This window comes from Rhopilema esculentum, unplaced genomic scaffold (assembly GCF_057945365.1).
Source record: "Rhopilema esculentum isolate cy_ngs unplaced genomic scaffold, ASM5794536v1 HiC_scaffold_24, whole genome shotgun sequence".
In the NCBI taxonomy this organism is placed as follows: domain Eukaryota; kingdom Metazoa; phylum Cnidaria; class Scyphozoa; order Rhizostomeae; family Rhizostomatidae; genus Rhopilema; species Rhopilema esculentum.
The window spans coordinates 33-20,432 of NW_028300835.1; the positions used below are offsets into that span (position 1 = coordinate 33).

General features: G+C 35.8%; 1 protein-coding gene across 1 annotated transcript; it reads right to left on the reverse strand.

Annotated features, from left to right (window-relative positions):
• Positions 1–300: 300 nt before the first annotated feature.
• LOC148957459 (telomerase protein component 1-like) lies at positions 301–20,363 on the reverse strand (the record flags this gene model as incomplete). The annotated part of the gene is given in 25 exon segments (XM_089115283.1): positions 301–393; positions 780–962; positions 1,751–1,901; positions 2,780–2,940; positions 3,435–3,617; positions 3,963–4,083; positions 4,729–4,839; positions 5,522–5,764; positions 6,311–6,564; positions 6,868–6,949; positions 8,072–8,128; positions 9,081–9,250; positions 9,897–9,968; positions 10,601–10,756; positions 11,320–11,500; positions 12,149–12,266; positions 12,770–12,878; positions 13,155–13,264; positions 13,785–13,884; positions 14,012–14,069; positions 14,627–14,853; positions 15,243–15,389; positions 15,792–15,953; positions 17,699–17,833; positions 18,382–20,363. Coding segments are annotated over 25 exon segments (4,356 nt in total), but the record flags the coding sequence as incomplete, so codon positions are not given.
• Positions 20,364–20,400: the final 37 nt, after the last annotated feature.

The window sequence follows — 20,400 nt, forward strand, 5'->3', positions numbered from 1 at the left end:
TTAAAAGCAATTGTGATTATATTATAAGAATCAATACCATGGAAAATATGAGGTTTCAGACAATTGCTGTTAGGAATAGAAACACGAAGCTACAAAAACATAGGACTACTGATAAGATTGAAATTCTTTAGTCTTTTGCTGAGCGCATCATGTCATTCAGACAGAGCAGTACACGCTGACTTAGCTAGACAGTTAGCTTATTAGGCAGTTAGGCAGATAAAAGCGTCAAGCAAGAAACTTGGGGTGGTAAGTAAGAACTGTACAGTCCTACAGACAATAAAAATGAAAGATCAGTCTTACCATCTCATAAACTCCAAAGAATCGAAGTTCTTCGCAGGCAAGTTTGAGAAAAATTGGCAGATTTGCTTCTCGCTTTGATACCAACATTTTCATCTGAATAAAACAACTTTATTCTTGCAGATTTTATAAAGTAAAGATTTCATAAATAATCAGGAAAATTTTAAATTGATTGAAGTTTAGATATAACTCTAAACAGTGAAGATAAATATCAACGACAATATTAAGGACAAACGAGAAAAGTGAAGAAATTACTGCATCCCATTTCCTTTTTTTTTCAGCACTTCCATCCCCTTCTAGCCACTCATAGCAAATTTTATACTACAAAAGATAAAGGTATGTCCTTGCTTTGCTAAAGCCTTGCTAATAATGTACCGTACTCTTTCTATTGTCTACTAATCGATTTCCTGATCAACGCATCGAAAACAACGCATCCAAGAATGAACTGGTCAACATTATGGAATCCAAAAAAGCTTCTTTACCTGGTTATTGAAGGCTGATTCATCAAGCTCCTTCCTGTGCTTCTTCAAAAGTCGCCTCACGAATTCAACCCTTTCCATCATATCCAGCGCCCCGATTCGAAGTGTTTCAACTCCCTTCTTCCTTGACTGTAGTGTTTGTGCACAGAGGCCGTCTTGATGACAGGAAATGACAAAGCAAATACCCTGAAATTACAAATTCGGTGTTGTAAACATAAGGAAAAAAATAAAAAAAAGGGAACTCAAGAGTTTTATCGAATTACTGATGATAATGAAAGCAAATTCGCCCAACACCTCTCAAAGTATAAGAAACTATACCCGATATGGCAAACTGGATACCCAGCTCTGGGTCGAGACGAGGTTAAAACAACATAGTGACCGTAACTGCTTTCGTTAGACCACCGAACTAACCAATGGTGAAACTAAAGATGGTAGGTAACGCACACAGCTTTTAGCATTTTTCGAGGTGCCTGATGGTTACGTGCCATTACGAGATAAAGGTTTTTCAAATGATTTATTTACCAACGTTTAAAAAGGGCAAATCCGTCTTCACGGACCCAAATTTTTTTGTTATACATACAGTGCCTGTTTTTGTATTTTTTTCCGAATCACATTCATTAGCATTTTCTTTTCAAAAATGAATCCTCTCTGTTTCATGTGTAGAGATAATAAAAATTACAGTAAATATAAAAACAGTTTAAAAAACCATTTTCTCTCAGTAAACCAATACTTTTTTCAAGGATGAAGGGGAACAGGGTGTCGACAACGATCTTTTTAAATAAGTAATTGGGTTCCAAGCCTTAAGGAAGTGCTTGTAGTCGATGGAGCTGAAACGTTTAAGAAAAAGGGTGGTAGATAAATTTCAATTCGTTTCAATACAGTTAACTGGCTTAACTCATTAATTCTGCCAGACAGTGGTGTAACAATGTTTATAGAATGCAGTGTTTAAGCTTCTAGAGCTGCCAGACAAATACCTTTGGAACGGGATCGGGCAACCAGCCGAGCAGCGATACTTTTGCCGGTGTCTCAACAAGATCGATTCCATCAATGAAAATCATCAATTCATCTGTTTCAGCTATTCTGCTTGCATCTTCAAGCAACAGAGAAAACTCACTCTGAAGGTCTCTAAAACGAAACAAAGAAATCACAATAGTTGGACATCAAAAGACATTTACCTAAGAAAAATAGAAGTAGCTTTTGCAGGTAATAGGAAAAATGAAAAGCCTCACACATAAGAAAGAAAGTGAAGTGCTATATAAAGTCATATACTGACAGGGCATCAAATGCTATACAAACAGAAACCCTGTGAAAATTTTAAAAATAAATGCATCTGACTTAAAAAATGTTAGCTGCATTAGCAAGCTTAAAATTCAAAAATTAATACATGACGTGGATCATAACAACGCTCCGAAAAAGTTCCAAAACTACTTTGTCGCCAATTCAATGAGCAGTGATTACAATACGACATAAAAACTAAGAATGAAAACAGTCGCATCCCACACAAAATGACGTAGCTACGAAAACGCAAAATGTCGAATAAAAAATGTAGAATAAACTTAAAACGTCTGTGAAATCTATTCCGAACCATACAGCATTTCAAAACTATAAATTTCGGTAACGTATAAATCAAATGATGGTAACGCATAAGAATTAGGATGCTTTGTATCTTAAATGCTTCTTTGTTTTGTTAGTAATCTAGTTTTGTTGCATTGTAGCTGAAACTAGACAAGCCTTGCTTCAGTTGGGTCGTATTTTTCGTCATGGTTATTATCATTATTATTGAATTGAATTGAAACAGTGCTCACATAGAGCTTTAAGTTTATAGCAGAAACTTATATTCTTTTTCAGGATGCCATTACGTATGATCAACATGAAAATGTGATTTTTTCAATTATGTTTGGACACATTTAACTATCATAATGTTTTAAACTTCTAAACTTATAAAAAAGAACTGATAAAAATGCTTTGTAATAGTTTATATGAATGGAGATAAACTGTTTTACTTGAAGGATTCTGGAATATCTCTTGGTTTATCCACATGTGGCAAAATTGAAACAAAAAGATGTTTCACCAAGTCATTAATGTTTCTCTTGTCAGGAACTGCATCCGCAAAAAAGCAAGGACATGAACTCTTTTCACCAGAAACATCCTTATATAGCTTTGCCTGAAACAGCCACAAAAATACTTTAACACACGGAAACATTTAGAAAATTGTGGCAAATTACGTTTCAAAAAATAAGAATATTGGCCGTAAAATGATGATTGTGCAAAGAAGCTCTAAATAGTTAAACGAATAAAATAAAAGAGTTACAGGCCTGGCAACAATTGGAAAGAAGAAATCCTAAGAGCGCTTCAAAGAATTAGAAATGTGACCTCATATCGACCAAATAAGTAAAACTCTGTATGTATCCTTGGAAAAGGACAGCTTAGCTCTCGAGCTGTAGAATTGAGATTTGTCAAAGTGGGGATCCTGACCTTCTTTCTGAAAAGGGCCAAAGGAACACTTCTGGCAAAAATTCACGAAACAAGCTTAAATAATGCAGAACCAATTGTCACATATTAACAATACTTTTACAACATGCTTTTCAGCATGTATTCATTCTATTGCTGTTACGTTTCACTACAAACGAATTCAAATTAACTTTGCAAAAAACATACCATAAAAGAGGTTTTGCCACAACCGCTTTTCCCGGTGATCATCAAAACGCCACACTTGGTTCTGGCGCATGTTGCGATTATTTCGAGGCTCTGTTTCAATGCAGATTTTCGACCGACGAAATGTTCCGCGGCTTTTTCAGCAAATGCATCATGGGGGTTGACGCTATCTTCTAAATCAGTGGTCTTCAAAAGTAAAACAAGGCAAATGGGATTAGGCTCAAACCTGCATAAAGCAGCAAAATTCTTAACAGTATAGCAGTTCCAAACTGTATAGCAATTCCATGACATAACAAGATTCCAAACCGTTAAAAAATGCCATAAGGATCCATGGCCCTTTTGAAAAGTGTGATGGGACTTCAAGCCCAGAGCACCTCACTTGATCCATGCTTCCTTTGTCGTTAAATTTATTGCTTGAAGGAGTATCACAACTTATAAAGGCGATTTCAAAGCATTATTAAGCAATATCATACATCTTGCTAATGGATGAGCAATAATACTCTATAGACTGTGCAATGAGAAGTTTCTTACCTCATTCATGTAATTATTCTTAACCGCAGTCCACACATTGTTCAGTACAAGATTACCAAACTTCTCCAGATTTGTCACAATTGGTTTTCCATCAACAACACCACCCCAAGAGCAAGTGTACCTTGAGAAATAATATTAACCATTCAATAAATTGTAAAAGCATAATCTTGTTATAAAAACATGGTGTCATAGACTATAGTAACATTGTTTTGCGTTTTTTGGGAGTGCCGAACAACTTGCCCCTCTGTATTTCAACTTATCGTCGTCTCGAGTATTCTCTCGCGTTTTCATGATTAAATGCTACGCGCCATACCGGTTCGCTCGTTAGCATAATTTCGGCCGAAACGTGATGGTATTACCGGATCTATGCTTTCATGGAAGCATGCTACCAGCATCAAGTATACAAGGGTCTAAATGGCAGCTAAAGACAGTGCAGGTATACGAGGGTCTAAATGGCAGCGGCAGAAGTAAACATTGGAAAGAAAATTTCCGAACCTCCTAGAAGAGCATTAATAAATGGAAATCAGAAGTTTATTTTTTAGCAATATCTACCAAAGGCAAACAGAATCACTTGACAGCACTGGTGGTGTTCCAGAAAGGGTAGTTGACACTAATTTATAAGTAGTATGCCAGATCACGATTTGAAGAGCTGAGTTCCTGGCACTTAGACCCATATTTCAAGACACTTAAAAACGATAAGTATTATAAAAAAACTTCGTATATAAAACATAATGCGGAAAAATGAAAATATTGCAGAAATAAATACTTTGACTGTTCAAGTCCACTTTTCCTTATGTTTTCTTTCAATGCCTTCCACTTATGCAGCGAATCCTCATTGTCAGTGGTAAATTCGGTGACATACTCTGCTGGAACGTCTCTAGATTGAAAGATCATAACTATAGAACAAAAATATTTTGCAAACAATAAGTAAACAGAAATTATTGCATCCGCAAAACGTTCCCTACTATCAAATCACCTAAGAAAATGGTTCGGGATATGTAAGATGAATACAAGCGCTTCAAGTTAATTTTAATTCAAAATGCAGAAGAATATAGAAAGCGTCTTTTGGAAATTTGACAGGATTGATTTAGTCTTGCATGGCTCTCGCAAAGTGCTTCTTGTGGCCAGCAAAGTTACCCGGAAGCGAGAATAAGCGAAATGCGAATGAAACCAGTCAAGAACCAGACTGCTACTCTTCAAAGAAGGCGGGCTCTGAGTACCTGTGTTTACGAGACAGATTGAAAGGATTCAGGAAAAGCGGATATAGGGAGACGCAAATGAACATATGTTGCTATAAGTATACAAAGAGGTACAGCTGCCTGGTGATCACATTAAGCAAGGATTAGCAACTTATAACCTTCCTGTTCTATACCCCCCAAAAGCGTGTACAGCTCTGTCTATACCTTATCGAGCAAGTTATGATAGACCCGTAAACTGTAATTTCCATTACAAAGAGGTTGATGTGGATTGCAAGGAATGCAAGCAAGAAACAGTAACTATGGATTATGACGTAAAGTTCAATAAAGGAATAATGTCGTAAAAAACTGTTAAGTTCATACTTCATGAAGCTTTGATCTCTAAAGTAGAAGAATGCCCGACCGACAACATCTTTGGCTCTAGTAAGTGCAAAAAGGTTCATTTCAAGCTCTGTGATAGATCTGCCTTCGCAGTGTCCATGCAATCGCTCGCATCCTGGAATCCTGTCCAAATCAACGTCGCTTGGGATCCAGCCATATCGTCCACCGACAATTCCAATAAAGATATCTGACCTCAGCACTTCAGAGAGACAAATCTCCACTTGGCTGCGAATTGAGATGATTAGTTTTATCAAAAGACAAAATATTGGAATAGTCGTTTTTTCTCTAACAAATGTAATCTTGATTTAATCATCTCTGCATGGAACTAAATTGACAGGCATATATGCTTTCCATTTGTATTATTTTAATGTAATGGCTTTCACACTTGTCAATTCTTCCGTATATACGATGATATGAAATTAGAAACTGCCAAAGTATATTCAAATTACTGGGAATTCGTTTTTATGGATAACAACTAAAGTAGTTACATGGAAGTCGTTTTCTAATGACATTAAGTAACTCTTAAAAATTCAGAACTTCAAAATTTTTCATAAATCAGGCTAACGGTCAAATATCATATAAAACTTCTAATGCCTCTTTCGATGCAACTATCATCCCCAAAAAACAAGTGCGCAAAAACTCTGACCCAGACCGACAAAGATTGATGTTACATGTTTCTTTCACTTAATCTTGGCTTGAAAACCTTGTATGAAAAAATTATGAATAATCACAAAAACGATATCGAAAGACAAATTATTGCCACATCATTACTTCTCTGATCTTGCTTGCTCCTCCGTGATTCCCCATCGCAAATCGATTTCGTATATATTAATGAAATGCTGCATTGCACGCGCTCGGAGTTCAGGGAAAACATATCTGGTGAGCAGGTCGCGTTCTCCGTGCATATCTCGAAACGTAGATGATATAAAAACACGAACACTTTTCCACCAAGGGGAGCTTCTCTCGATTTTTGGTGACAATTGAATTTCATTCGTGGATAGCTTGATTGGTCTTTTCCCCGATATCTGAAACACGAAAAATCATACATGGTTGTACAACTAGTAATATTATTGATTAGCAAATGTAAACAGTCCTATATCAAGAAAGAATTGTACCTCTTCCAAAAGAGGAATAAAAGAAAGGGAGCCAGAATGAATAAAGGTCAGAAAAATGTTGTCCTGTTTAAGAATTGGTACTGTTGATTAGTTTCAGCCAAGATTCAAAGTTTTGCGTGCTCTAAGAAAGGGCCTCAAAGTGTTTTTGAAGTGTAAACACAGGATATACAAATTGATACTTTAACTGTAATTTACTTGAAAAGTTGATGTTACCTTGATGTCCCGTAGGTTATAGGCGAGATCGATGTTATCGACATGACTCAATAGCGTGTTGTTGCCTTTCTCTGTAACAAACCTAAGAAAAATAACAAATAAATGATGAAGTGGAAATACTTCTATTTTGAGTTCCTTTCTCTAAACCCAAATTCATTTGAAGCATTATATTTATAGTCATCTCTACATGCTTTTCACGAGATTTAATCTTTTTGGAAATTTATAGTCAGTGATGACTTGGCCTATATCTTTGCCCTAATACTGAGGTTACGATACAGAACAGAACCAGCCTCGGTTTCCAATTTTTCAACCTCCGATTTTACTTTCATCAGTAATTAGCAAGGGATGTGGATGAAGAAACACTGGGGATGGGAATTATCAAAGGACCAATCAATTGCATTTAACTTTCTCTCGCGTTTCTTAAGTTCCACTTCTGGACATAAATTCTCTGCTTTGGACATTACCGACGTTTATACCCTGTGGAGTGTCAGACGAAAGGTACCTTAGTATGGTGTGCTTCCGCTCTTCCGTGCTACCTTCAAATTTTGGGGGTATCAAAGGCACATTTGAATAATCGAAGGTAAAATTTCAAGTGCTCGGGAGGACAAAAAATTTTTTACAAAAGAGGAAAAAACATTAGAATAATAGTGTAGGCATAATTCGTCGGGGGAGGGAGGAATGACAATCGTTGAAGTACTGACAATCGTTGAAGAACTGACAATCAAGGAAAAAATGGAGCCCTGGCTTTGTCCCAATCTCGAAAGTCTTCAGTGCCAAGTTCCTTTTTTCAGAAAAGGTTCTTAACCAAATGGGCTTTTTGCTGATCAAAAAATCAATTTTTTTTAAGAATATCAAAGTCCATTAAACGTCGGGGAAGATAATCTTCATGGAATGAGGTTCCTCCTCTAGATGGTGATATTTCATCTGATTAAGCGAATCGTCAGCTGTCTTCGGTTTCAAAGATCGATGACTTGTAGTATCAGTTATCATTATTTATGTCACTGTATAACCGAAAAATACCAATAGAAATATTCAGCAAGGAGTTTTTTACTTTAAACGACTTTAGAAAGGTTCAAACCCAAATACAAAGATAAAAAACAGCACATGAGTAAAGAAAATTATTGAAAATTGTAGAGATATTTGCCATAAATTTCTTTAAAAATAACAACATAGCTTATAACAACATTATATTTGAGTCAGTTACCTCAATATCTGGTCGCTATATGAATCAATCGAAATATTCTTCGGTGATGGGGATGGCCTGCACAAGAAAATATACAACTTGATGCAGCTGACATTTTACAAACAGCCATACTTGATACATTCTATTGTGCCACCCAAAGCAAGAAAGGACACAAGGTCATCTGGTCCCTACTTTGGATGACATTCACAATTTTCATACTAGAATCTAAGCAAAAGGAATCTAATGTAGCTTTATACCAAAAAATTTATTTCCTGCCAAAGTTTAATTGATTATTTGGTGCTACGCTACCCTGGTAAAACTAACAGTGATAAGGGGGGGGGGGGCGCTGCTGTTTACTTTCTAAGCATTCAATCAAAACGCTTTGTTGCTTCGATGAATGAAATTGTTGCTTCTATGATGATTCTGTTTCCAATCAAGTTCAAATCTTTGATTCCAAACAGAAGCAAATTGCATAGTGCATTTGAATCCAATTTTAACAGCCATATTAAGCAACAAAGCATATGCCGCAAAACTGTAAGAAAAGCAGGGGTGAGAAATTTTCACTTTGCTGCAAGCTGTAAAAAAATGGTGCAACTTTCAAAGAAGCTGGAAAAGACCCAATATTCACATGAAAGGAAGAAACAGAAAAAAGGATTCTGTAGATAGATTTCATAACGAATCTGCAAAAGGCTTTTATAACTTCATTCTGAGGGGGCAGCCATGTAAAGCAAACTCAAATTTCAAACTGGTGTTCAATTGTTCTAGCTTTGACAGTGCACAGATTAATAAAATATTTGCAAATAGAGCAATCTCTTTGACTATCGTGACGTTTTCGGGGCAACAGAATTCTCTAGCACAACATTCCTATACTGTTCCAAAAGGTGAAGAGCATGCAGCCCACCAAAAACTGATCTTTTATTCTTGGGTGATTCAACGATTGGCAACTCATTCCTAGTGCATAAGAGAATAAGGTCCCCGTTCAGAACAGATGAACAGAGAATTTTAAAAATTAGACCGAATAACAGCCTACCTTGTAGAAGGACCTCCAAAATTTCCCCCAGCTCCAATGTTCACATCAACTAGCAACATTTCTGAGTTAACAAACAGACGGTACTTCTCGACAAAAACAGTTGCTAAGAACTGCCAGAATTCTTTTACTGAACTATGGTTGAAATTGCTTAAAATCATCAGGTTGTCAACCTGAAACAAAAATTAAGCATAATTGACACCTAGATTAAAATTGCAGATCAGATCATTTTCATAGTCTATAGCATTGGGTTTGGCATTAGAAATAATGCGCTAACCAAACTGGAGGAATTCCTTGCAAATCAAGGTACTAACCCAGGGGTGTCAAACTCAATTGCACAAAATCCAAAACATACTTTTGGTAGCAGGCCGAAAAAGATGAACATTCATTGAACACACTAAATAAAAACAATAATATGAAATGATCTCGCGGGCGGGATACAATAATGTCCCGCGGGCCTTGAGTTAGAGACATGTACTCACCAGTCAAACACTGTACTTTCGGCTATTCTTGATAGTAATATAGAATTGGCAATTGTTTTGAGTCTACTCTTTGACATTATTTGTGAAACAAACCGCAGCAAACCTTGATTACGACCCAATAGTTGTGATCCACTTACATAAACTAATACATAAATTTACTAAAGAATCAAAAAATTGCAATGAACGTTTTTTGTTGTGCTCTAGAAAATCTTGAGCTTAAATCCATAGTCTCAGAGAAAAAACATGGTCTCAAATCCTTATTTAATGTGAGAAGAAACAAACACATCATAGGGCATGACTAAATCCCTACCAATAAGCCGAAAAGGCTATTTCGTACCTTGACTTGGTCGCTAATCAGTTTCCAGAAATAGTCTTTGATGTCTTCTCCATTATTCTCAGAGCGCATAAGCTTCGAAAGCAAATTGTATGATAAGAACAATTCAAGAAGGGTGAATTAATGATGGAATTTCGCTATCGAGTTCTCAGGTATGACTGAACTCTAATGAATATATATCTTAGAACTGTTGAATTTTGACTACCTAAATTAGAAGAACGCCATAAATACTTCAGTGGAAAGTCAGACAGTATGTCACAAATCGGGTGATGTATGTCAACAAAAGATGTGAAGTTTGCCCACATATCTTTGCTGATTCGGCTTTGCTCATCAAAATATTAACAGAGACAAATTACAGAGGATTGTTGGGGAAGAGCCTGTGCTCATTTGGCCATATCTCAGCCAATTTGTAATACCTTTAGCTGATTTTTCAAATTTACAGGCCTTCCATGATGCTCTTTCAAGTTATGAGATCCAAAGATAACAAATTCTGAAAATTGACTCTTGTGACGTCATCAATAAAGAACGCTTCATTGCTAATGGTTTTATCACGTGAATTTTATATTTTCAAGACATCAAATATGAACTAATATGTATGATAACAGACTGTCCGTTCAGTAAATCTAAGTTGAAATTATGAGGAAGAAGATTGTCTCACTTTTAGGATTCTTCAACAAAAAATACAGCAGACGTCGGTTTATCATTACCTTTACTTTTTCAATTGCGTTGAGTAAATTGGTCAACATGGTGTCTTGGTTTTGGATTTCATGCAAGACAAACTTTCCGTTGAGAAAAAATAAGAGTTTGCATTCCTCACAACTGTACTTTGCCATCAATCCCAAAAGAAGTCCAACCTCAAGAATCTAATAGTGATTTGAATGGAAAAATACATTATTATATTAACACATGCACACATGTGATATCATTTCACTGATATAATTTTATGAGCCTTTGAAACAATTGTGATGTATACGAACATCTGATAAACTTTTAGGGGGATTCAGTGGTGAAATAGGGATATTCGCGTCATGAGATGGGGAATTGTCCATTGATCCACCTCACCTAATTGATTCGACTAAACTATGCTCGTGACTTTATTATTTAAAAAAACCTGAATCAATTCCAACATAAAGGTGTTCAAGCCAAGATAAAATATATATCAGTCAATATTCTGGGACAAGGGACAGAGACAGAGAAAAGAAATTGACAGGAATGCAATTTGGAGCCGTGTGTGACTGAAGCAAAATATGTTTACGAGAAAGAAATTATTGAAATAAAATGGCAAGTCGGCAAGATAATCGAGATTACCTTTAAAAATACCCCCCCTCCCCTTATCTATATGGTTCAACAATGTAAAAAATTTACCCTAAAACGCATATGCTTCCTTACAATGTCATTAAACATAGCAAACATTTAATATTGATACCGTTTTTGTTTTGCCGAATGACTTTGCGGAGGAGCATGGTTCATCAAGGCTGCTTTCGACGTCACAAATAATGATGGAAGATCCTGGCATAGGAGTTATGTTGTGTATACATGATATTCTCACTGCCTTGTCAAGAGCCTTTCTGTACTTTTGTATCAGATCCGAATCGTATTTGAGATCACTATGGTTGGGAAAAAGAACGTTTTAAAAAATCACTGCGTAGAGAGAATCTCGGACTTTCACAAAGTCGGACAATTTTTCAATTGCAATTGGATTTTCCTACCTTATTCAAGTTGTACCCCAGATAAGTCGGACATTGACTTAGTCAAAATTTTTCCATACCCACCCCCTCCCCCCTCCCTTGAAGGTCCTTTTTTAAGAGAGTCAACTGTACACGATGCCTGTTGTAGATAACGTAATATTGGTTTCAATTTGGTTTCAAAAGTACGCTATTCATTTGACCTGTATCATACCTGCCTAAACAATGAACACTGTTCTAAGGGTGGGGGTGACAGGGAACGACGTAAAACGATTCAAGCCGATGGGTGTTGCTTGTTGCATGTGCTTTTTGCAAGCATTGTAGGTTACACGAGGGTCGTGACAGATAAAACAATAGAAGGACGTTCATAAGCTCATTGATGAAGCTCTTAATGAAACAGTTAGGATAATATTGAAAAGGAAGAGGAAGACATCGAGGAAGACAGAACCTTTTTCGTTTTGTTCTAATCAAAGGATGAAAAACACGTTAGCCATCTTGTAAAATCAGCCTGAAATTGCAGAATGGTAAGGTGTAAGACAATAACCCATAATATACAGGGAAAGAAAATACCTTAACTGAGATATCATCTGACTACGCCCACGGCCACCTCTGCCTCTTCCGCGACCACGTCCGCGACCTCTTGCACGACCTCTTGCGTAAACAGGCGGAGGCTGATCGGTTAATTCACCTGAACGAGACAAATTTCATAAGAGCAGATCAAATTTTCGCAAAAGAGGAACATCGAATGGCATAAAATGATAAAAACAAGATGCAGTCCTAAAAATTGGAAAGAGGGCTGTGTTGCGATTTCGCTAAAGTCGCCTTAAAACATAAAAAACGGAATTAGTTCAAGCGTTTAACACAAGGTTGGGTCACGTATCAATTTTCCAGACCAACAACTCTAATAATTATGGTATTATCTTAACCAACAATATCGAGCTTAGCATCCCCAACCACCACCCCCCCCCCCTCTCTCACGAAACCAGTGGAAAAATTAGTTGGACAAGATGTAGCTATCTTTTGCATTTGCAACTTTTTCATCTAATACTAATTATTTCTAAAACTTATACAAACAAATAGCTTGAAATCTTAATATACATCAGAGTTATTCAAGTTTCTATAGGTAGGTATGGCAAATTCATATAAAAATAAGAAATTTCTTTTAGCATAGCTAAACCAAAGATGAATTACCATTTATTGCTTTTTGCTCCCACATTTTATATTTTTCGTCCAAATCGTTTATGACGTCATATGCAGAAAAGAATCTAAATGGGAACTGTTTGCTTCGGATTACAGTTTCCTAGAAGAAAAAAAACATTAAAACATTTCTTCTATATTTTATTCTTCTTCTATTCACATTGTACATCACAATTTTGTAGGTAGAATAGAAAGGTTTTAAAAATGCACGCCGACTGGTCGCCCGATGTTCGTATAAAGCGCGTGGCTCTGAGAAGCAAGTGTGAACCACCCTCTTCTATATACCAAAGACCCTGTCTTCTGCAACAGACAAGTTAAAAGTATTTTCATTATATGTTAATCAAAATTAAACTTTTGTAAAATAAATTCCTCAGGGTACCTCGTTTGTCAGTCGTTTCAATATAATGTTATGATGTTTCGTACTGATTCCTGCTTGCAGCATGTTTCTGAGATTACGCAGCATTGCCATGAATGGAAGCTTGTTGTGATCTATTGTCAAAAAACAGTGGTAAAACTTTTGAACAGATTTTCAAACATACCAAAAGCAAACATTACTAAACATACCAAAAGCATTTACTGTGAACCATCTGATCTACAATTTTTCACATTTGATCCCACCTATAGTTGTCTTCTTACAAGACTAGTTTCTAAAATACTGCTATCTTCTCAAACAAACACACTGAAAGAACGCTTTCTGGTACATTGCTCAAATAACTTTTAAAATTCAGAACAATGGCATAAGTCATTTCAGGACAACCGAACTTTTGTAACAAATTATAAAAGTTGTTATTAAGTCATAAGAGAATGACAATCTAGGCCGCATGAATTAGAAAATAAATAAACTTAATCGCCTTGAGAGTTGTGAAGCAGGTTCTCTTGTAAGACTTCTATTTCCCCTAAGGATATATGGGGTGGGGTAAAACAAGGCAAACACGATAGGGATGAATAAACTATAACCTACAGCCAGTACATTTGTTAATTGCAAATTAAAAACGAACAAAACTGATACCGAGCAATTGTTCCCATGTGGATGCCTTATTTCCTTTGAGAGCAACCTGCGTTTCCCATGTTTCTGGTATTGGCAATTTCATTCTTTTACCAGCTTTCTCCTAAATAAATTAAAACTTGCATAGAAGATGTAGAAACACTAAACCTATGATGACTTACAATAGAATATATTTGTAACATAAATTCAATGCTGCTTTGATAGAAACGAAATTTGAATAAAACCAGTACCTCTTCCCATATCCCTTCCAGTCCTGAACGTCGAAATTCGTCAACAGTTGATGGATACCTAATAAATAAGGCATCATCTAGGTTATGCTGTATCCTAGATATATATAGCCATGAAATGTGAAAGTTATGCCATTGCTTCCTAATATTCCAACATTCTGACAGCTTTATTAAGATCTGATCACAATCCTAACTAGACACAATCAATTGAGTCTAAAAAGCATCTTACTGCATAAAACAATATCAACAATTTTGCAGTCTAAATCTGAGTAGTGCAAATTTTTTAAAATGGTTATAATACACAAACTCCCCCCAAATAGATGCTGGCTTGATTACCTTTAGCAGTGAGCGATACAATTCAAAAGTTGAGGATGAGCAAGTGTGCAGTTAGTCATGAAAGGTATTTTCCCTATCTTTGCAAAAACCAAACAGACTTGAAATGGCTACAATAATTATAGTTGTCTGCTGATCACAGATAGCACTAAAAATTCTGAGTTACAACCAAGAGCAATCTTATTCTACAGAATGTTTATTTCTGCCTATATATGGCATTGATCACGATAAAACTGACTGGTAAACAGTAATTTCTAAATGAAAGTGGTACAGACTACTACATACTTTTTCCCAACAAGACACATCACTGGATAGACAGGGTTTGAAATGTGCAGTTTTCGAATTAACTGTTTCAGTGTAAATGACTTCCTTTGAATTTCCTCATCTGACTCAGATTCATCTTCCATTATTTCAGATTCAGACAACTCGGAATCAGATGACTCAGAATCAGATGAAGTAGATTCAGTTGTTACAGAAGGGGATGTTTTCCTCTTTGGTTGATTCATCTTCTTCTGTAAACAGAATTTTATACATTTTCTTTAAAGTAATAACATATATAAAAGTTTGTCATTTATATCTTTACAGCTTTATCTTAAATTTCAGGCACTTACAGAATTGCTGTCTCAAAAACTTTGGCTAAGTTCAGAATGCATTTAACAAATTTTACCTTTTTTGCTAAAAGTTTTTCGTTATTCGCTTTTTATTGGGTTGCTTTTATCTTTATACAAACCAAATTATTTCTATTATGCTTCAGAAAAAATTTTATTTTGGTGCTACATCAGACATTTTCAGTTCTGAAATTTGTCACAAATGACAAAAAAATGAGGTGAAATTTATAGAACAATAAGCAAAAAAATTGATGATAAGTATGTTTTGACTTCAATTCTTACACAAAATGTACCTTAGATGCTTTGTCTTTCCTTAGTCTTGACCTTTCTTTGTTATATTTGGCCAACTGATATTGATCAAATGCAATGAACTTTTCCAGCATTACTTTCCTTAAAGCTGTTGGCAAGGACCCAAAGTTTATGTTCTTGTCATGAAGTGTCTACAAATGAATAGAATGATTAACAGATATAAAACTATATATATATAACTATATATATACAACGCTAAAGGAAACTTTTCAAAATTGAGGGTGGGGAAACAATAAAAATTGGCTTAGCATGTATTCCCAAGGTTTTCTAGCCATTGAATGTTTTGCTATCCTTATTACTAAATAAGAAGGCCAAAAATAATTGGATTTTTTCATGCTGTGCCACAGTAATTGGGAAAACTAAAATTGGTCAGCAGCAGAGCAAAATATTTGAATCTCAGGCAATATACTGCTTATTGATATCTAAAGATAATCACTTTGTCCACACTGATTAGACGATTCAAGTAAGTGCAGGAAAATTCAAAATACGAAGATAATGATTTCAAGAAGTGTTGTTTAATAAGATATTCATACTTGATATAACTCAGCAACTTCAATCCAATCTGATGGGAGCACAATTGCTGAACTAAAATATCGTCTCAAAAATGGTCTGCACTCTTTGTGAAATGCAGCTAAGGCCAAAACAAAATTTGTACCAGTTCTGATATTAAGTTCCTTTCTCAGATAGATAGCAATCTGCAAAATCAATACAAAGGCAATGTTATGCAGGTAAAATTTATGATATAACTGTTTTTCTAAGCTTTATGAATTGGAACTGGCTTTTGGCAAAAGGGGTATGAAGTCAAAACATTATAGTAGTAGCTTTAAACATTGCTAACAAGGCGTTTATGAAACATGATGCGGGGTAACTTATTCAACAAAGTCTTTGATGGATAATGGCAAACAATCTAAATTTTATCATAAACGAGATCAATCGATTTTAACAAATTTTAACAAAATAATAATCAAATTGACCAATTTCACTTTGACTAAATTGATGGAAAAACTCGAATAGGTGCAATACTCTACCGCCCTAGCAGTAGATGGCGCTTGGAAGGGCACATCTCATCAGAACATGTCTGACATTTTTAGTTGGCATTCTCTGAACCTACAACGATGGAGTAGATGCCTTGTTCTTTTCTACAAGATCATCAATAATTAAACCCCAGATTATAAAAGAGTTCCCATAATCCAGCATCAGGAATCTGACTACAGTCTTCATAGACGAACTACAATGGGACAATAACATGCAAGAACAGAGAAATTCAAATCAAGTTTCTATCCTAACTGTCTGTTGGTATGGGAAAACTTTGACCCTGAGATCCAACAGTCCTGCTCAGTTAACGTTTTCAAGAAAAAACCACTAGCAATCATCCGTCCACCTCCAAAACTAGCCTACAACATTCACGATCCAATAGGATTATCAATTTTAACACAGCTGTGTTGGACTCAGCAAACTGAATTATCATAAATTCAAACATAACTTCATTGACACTTTAGATCCTTTGTGCCCAATAAATGATGGTATTGACAATACAGAACACTTTTGTTGCTCTGCCATGCTTATGATATGGATAGGTGTGATCTTCTCAGCATTGGTATGCCCTATTGCGACCCTATGGTAAACCTTTCTAAAGCCGCTCTTATACGGTCAGATTTTGTGGAATTCGATTATGTCAAATCTAGTTTTGCTTCAGATTTGTCGAATTGAATGCCCTTTTACACGATCAGATTTGGTCGAATAGGATAAGAGTCAAATGCCTCAATTCTGTTTATGAAATGGAGTAGGTTGCTTCAGCTTATAGACTATAGTTATAGACTATAGAAATGGAGTAGGTTGCTTCAGAGTTATAACACTGGTATTAAGAAACAAAGAAATAAGAGGCGAAAACGAACAAAATGGACAAAAGAGTGGTTGAATCAATGTCCTGTATTTGGAACATACGATACACATTTGAATGAGTTGCGCTTCACCGAAGGAAAGGACTACATGAAGGACAACATGAGTATTTAGCAATGAATAATTCTGTTTCTTCCTTTTTGTTGAACTTTGGCTGCATTCACTCCATTTTTTCTTTAAAATGATTGCAAACAGACTGAAACAATACAGAATTTGGTAAATTCGGATGACGTAGCAGCGTTGGTGAGCAAGAATGTCATTCATTCACCTTTCGATTTATCGAATGGAATAGAACACGTTCGATTCTTGAAAAATCAAATTCGACAATTTGATGATGGCTTTCGACATTCGACCGTGTAAGAGCGGCTTAATAAAGATATACTTGAAAACGTTCTGTTTGGTCACGAAAAGTTGTCTTTTGATTCCAATACAAAAATTCTCAAGGCAACCTTGAGATACATTTGTGTCTCAGAGCGTTTTCAATAAGTTGTTGTTGAAAACCTCCTCCTGACTAAAAAGCTGTCTGTCTTGGTATACATACCTTTAAAATGAATTCTGGATCAAAATCTTTCACCTGATGAACAGATTGTAACAATTCCACCCTGAAGTTATCATTTTTGGCATAGAAGTCAGGTTGCTTTATCATAGAAGAGGAAGCAACATCTAGCAGCTCAGTCTGAAAGGGAAAATTTATGATTCGGTTATTGTTATAAATCAATGAGGGCATAATTAGTCCTTATATTAGTCTTAAATGAAAAAGCATAAATGGAACTATAGCTATTTTTCACCTAAAGTTCTGTTACATAGATTGTACCATAGACTCCAGTTATATATACATAAAAGTCATTTTAAAATTTGTGTAAGAAAGCAGAGTGTGACTGTTAACAGAGATAATTCTATCATTTTTCCTGTTTGGTCCTAAATTTCATGTGCCTGTAACCCGTAGTATGTGACTTTAAGTGGATGGTCATTGAGCGTATTTTACTGTAGAATCATTAGATTTTAGCCTACACAAGGAGCCGTGAATTGGATACTTAAATAGTTAAATCAATCTATTGCCCTGAATATACGAGAAAGAGTGGATTTAAAGTATATATTAATACTGATGTCATTATCTAGGCTTAAAGTCAGATATAGCTATGGTATGGAAAGTTGAGTTAAAACCACAACACTAATCATAGGCTGACTTAAAGTTGAGGTTCCTTCATATAGGAATTTACATACCTTGCATTTCTGAACAGCCAGTCTTTCCTTCTCTGCAGATGGATCTTTGAAACTTGTTTTTTTGAAGCTGCTGGCATTATTTCTTCCTAAAAACTCTCTAGACAGATCTTCATCATCAAATGCAAGTTTATATATTGGCTTTACGAGAGGAACTTCCTTTATGCATATGATCTGTTCGACAGCAGCATCCTTGTCTCTACTATCACCTTTGCTTTGTAATAGAGCTGTTGGACCAGGTAGATATGAATGCTTTTCTTTGGTTGCCAATAAAGCTTTAGGTTTCAATTGGAAGTTTATATTTTTACTGTTTGTATCGATTGTTTGTCTTTGTATTCCCATTGTTTTGATTGAATTTGATGACCTCAGCAAGAAATTAGTTGTCAAACTCTTCTCTGCCAAACCTTTAGATGCGACAGGCTTTTCAAGCCTTTTGTTTTGAAGTAAGGTTTTAGTGACTCTTGTTTCACTTGAATGCTGCAATTTATCGGCATCTTTCTCTAGACTAGACTCTTTTGCTGGCTTCTTTTTCTCAGACACATGTTTATGACTGTAACTGGTTTGCCCTAAGAGCTTGTTTTTTGTCAATTGCTTTGCAACACTGCTTCGCAAAAGATCATTATTCAAGCTTGTTGCTGGCCTTGTTTTATTTCTCGAGTCGCCACCGAGTTCTCGATAAGTAGGTTTATCGTAGACACCGGGAACATCCGTTTTGTAGCTTTGTTGATGATGGCCTAGCTCTAATTTTGACTGTAACAACCCGCTCCCTTGCAGCCTTGAGGTTAACAAGAGCTTATTCTCCAAAGACATAACAACTTTCTTTCCTTCCATGCTGAAGTCAAACCCAGAAAGGTGAATTACTTTAGACCCAGGTTGCACCATGCTAGAGCGTCCTGCAATGGTGGGACAACTGGGAAGTGCAAGTGCCTCATAGTCACGCCTCGTTCTAGTGTGTACCTCCCGTGGTTTTGGCATTCGGCATTGTTAAGTCCAACGAATGTATTTTAGAAGAAATCTTTAGCGAGTAATACGCGGACAAGTTTATCTTTGAGTTATTAACTATGCCTTTTTTGTCAATATGCCTCGACAGAAATTCCTGGCTAGACGTTGTTTTATTTTACAAGAAACTTGGATCAGCACTAAATAATAAAGTTTCCGACTTTGACATCCAAGTTTTGGCGTATTAGTACTAAAATTTCTTAGTTTGTTTCTTATTTCGGGAGCTTAAATTTCCTTATTGTTTTGAAGTTGAGCTGGAAGAATATAAACGCAAATCATTGCGAAAAGACCCCTAGCAGTTCAAGATCCAAATTATGCTACTGCTTCCAAAAAAGAATCAAGAAAATAAAAACTTCTGGACAATTTCCTTAAAATTTTACAGTTTTTTACTTTTTCTTGAGCCTAGTACTAAAGTTTCTTAAATTTTTGGGCGTCCTAGTACTAGTTTCTTATAAATCAGTTTCTTATAAACGAAAAAAGGCGTAATTCACTCTTCGAGCTGCACTTTGACTTGCTTGGTTGAAATATTTCAATGGTGTAAGAAATTCGTTTAGAGAACCGATAAGAAACGCGACAGACTGTCCTTAATAAACAAACCCAAGCACCTTAAAAATGTGCAACCATCCAAGTAAAGAAATATTTCCCAGAATCATTCTATACGGAGTTTTCCAGCTTCTTTTTTTGTGAACGTGCTGTCGCTTTTTTCCAATAAACTATGTCACATAAACCACGAAAGGTTTTCTAAATTGAGAATATGGTCAAATTCATTGCTAATTATTTTGCATTAAAAACTTGCAAAACATCCGATTTTTCCAGGGGCAATTCTAGCCTGGGAAATTCGGGGAGGGGCACAAGAAAATTCTGGGGTAGTCATGTATGAATGGAAACAATATATTGATAAAAACAGCGGCTTTTTTAGAAAGTGTAGTGAAGATTAAAACCAATAATAATTAAATGCCATATCCAAAACAACTTGTACTTATAAGGGTGAAAACATTAACAAGTAACAAATTGGGCCTGCTT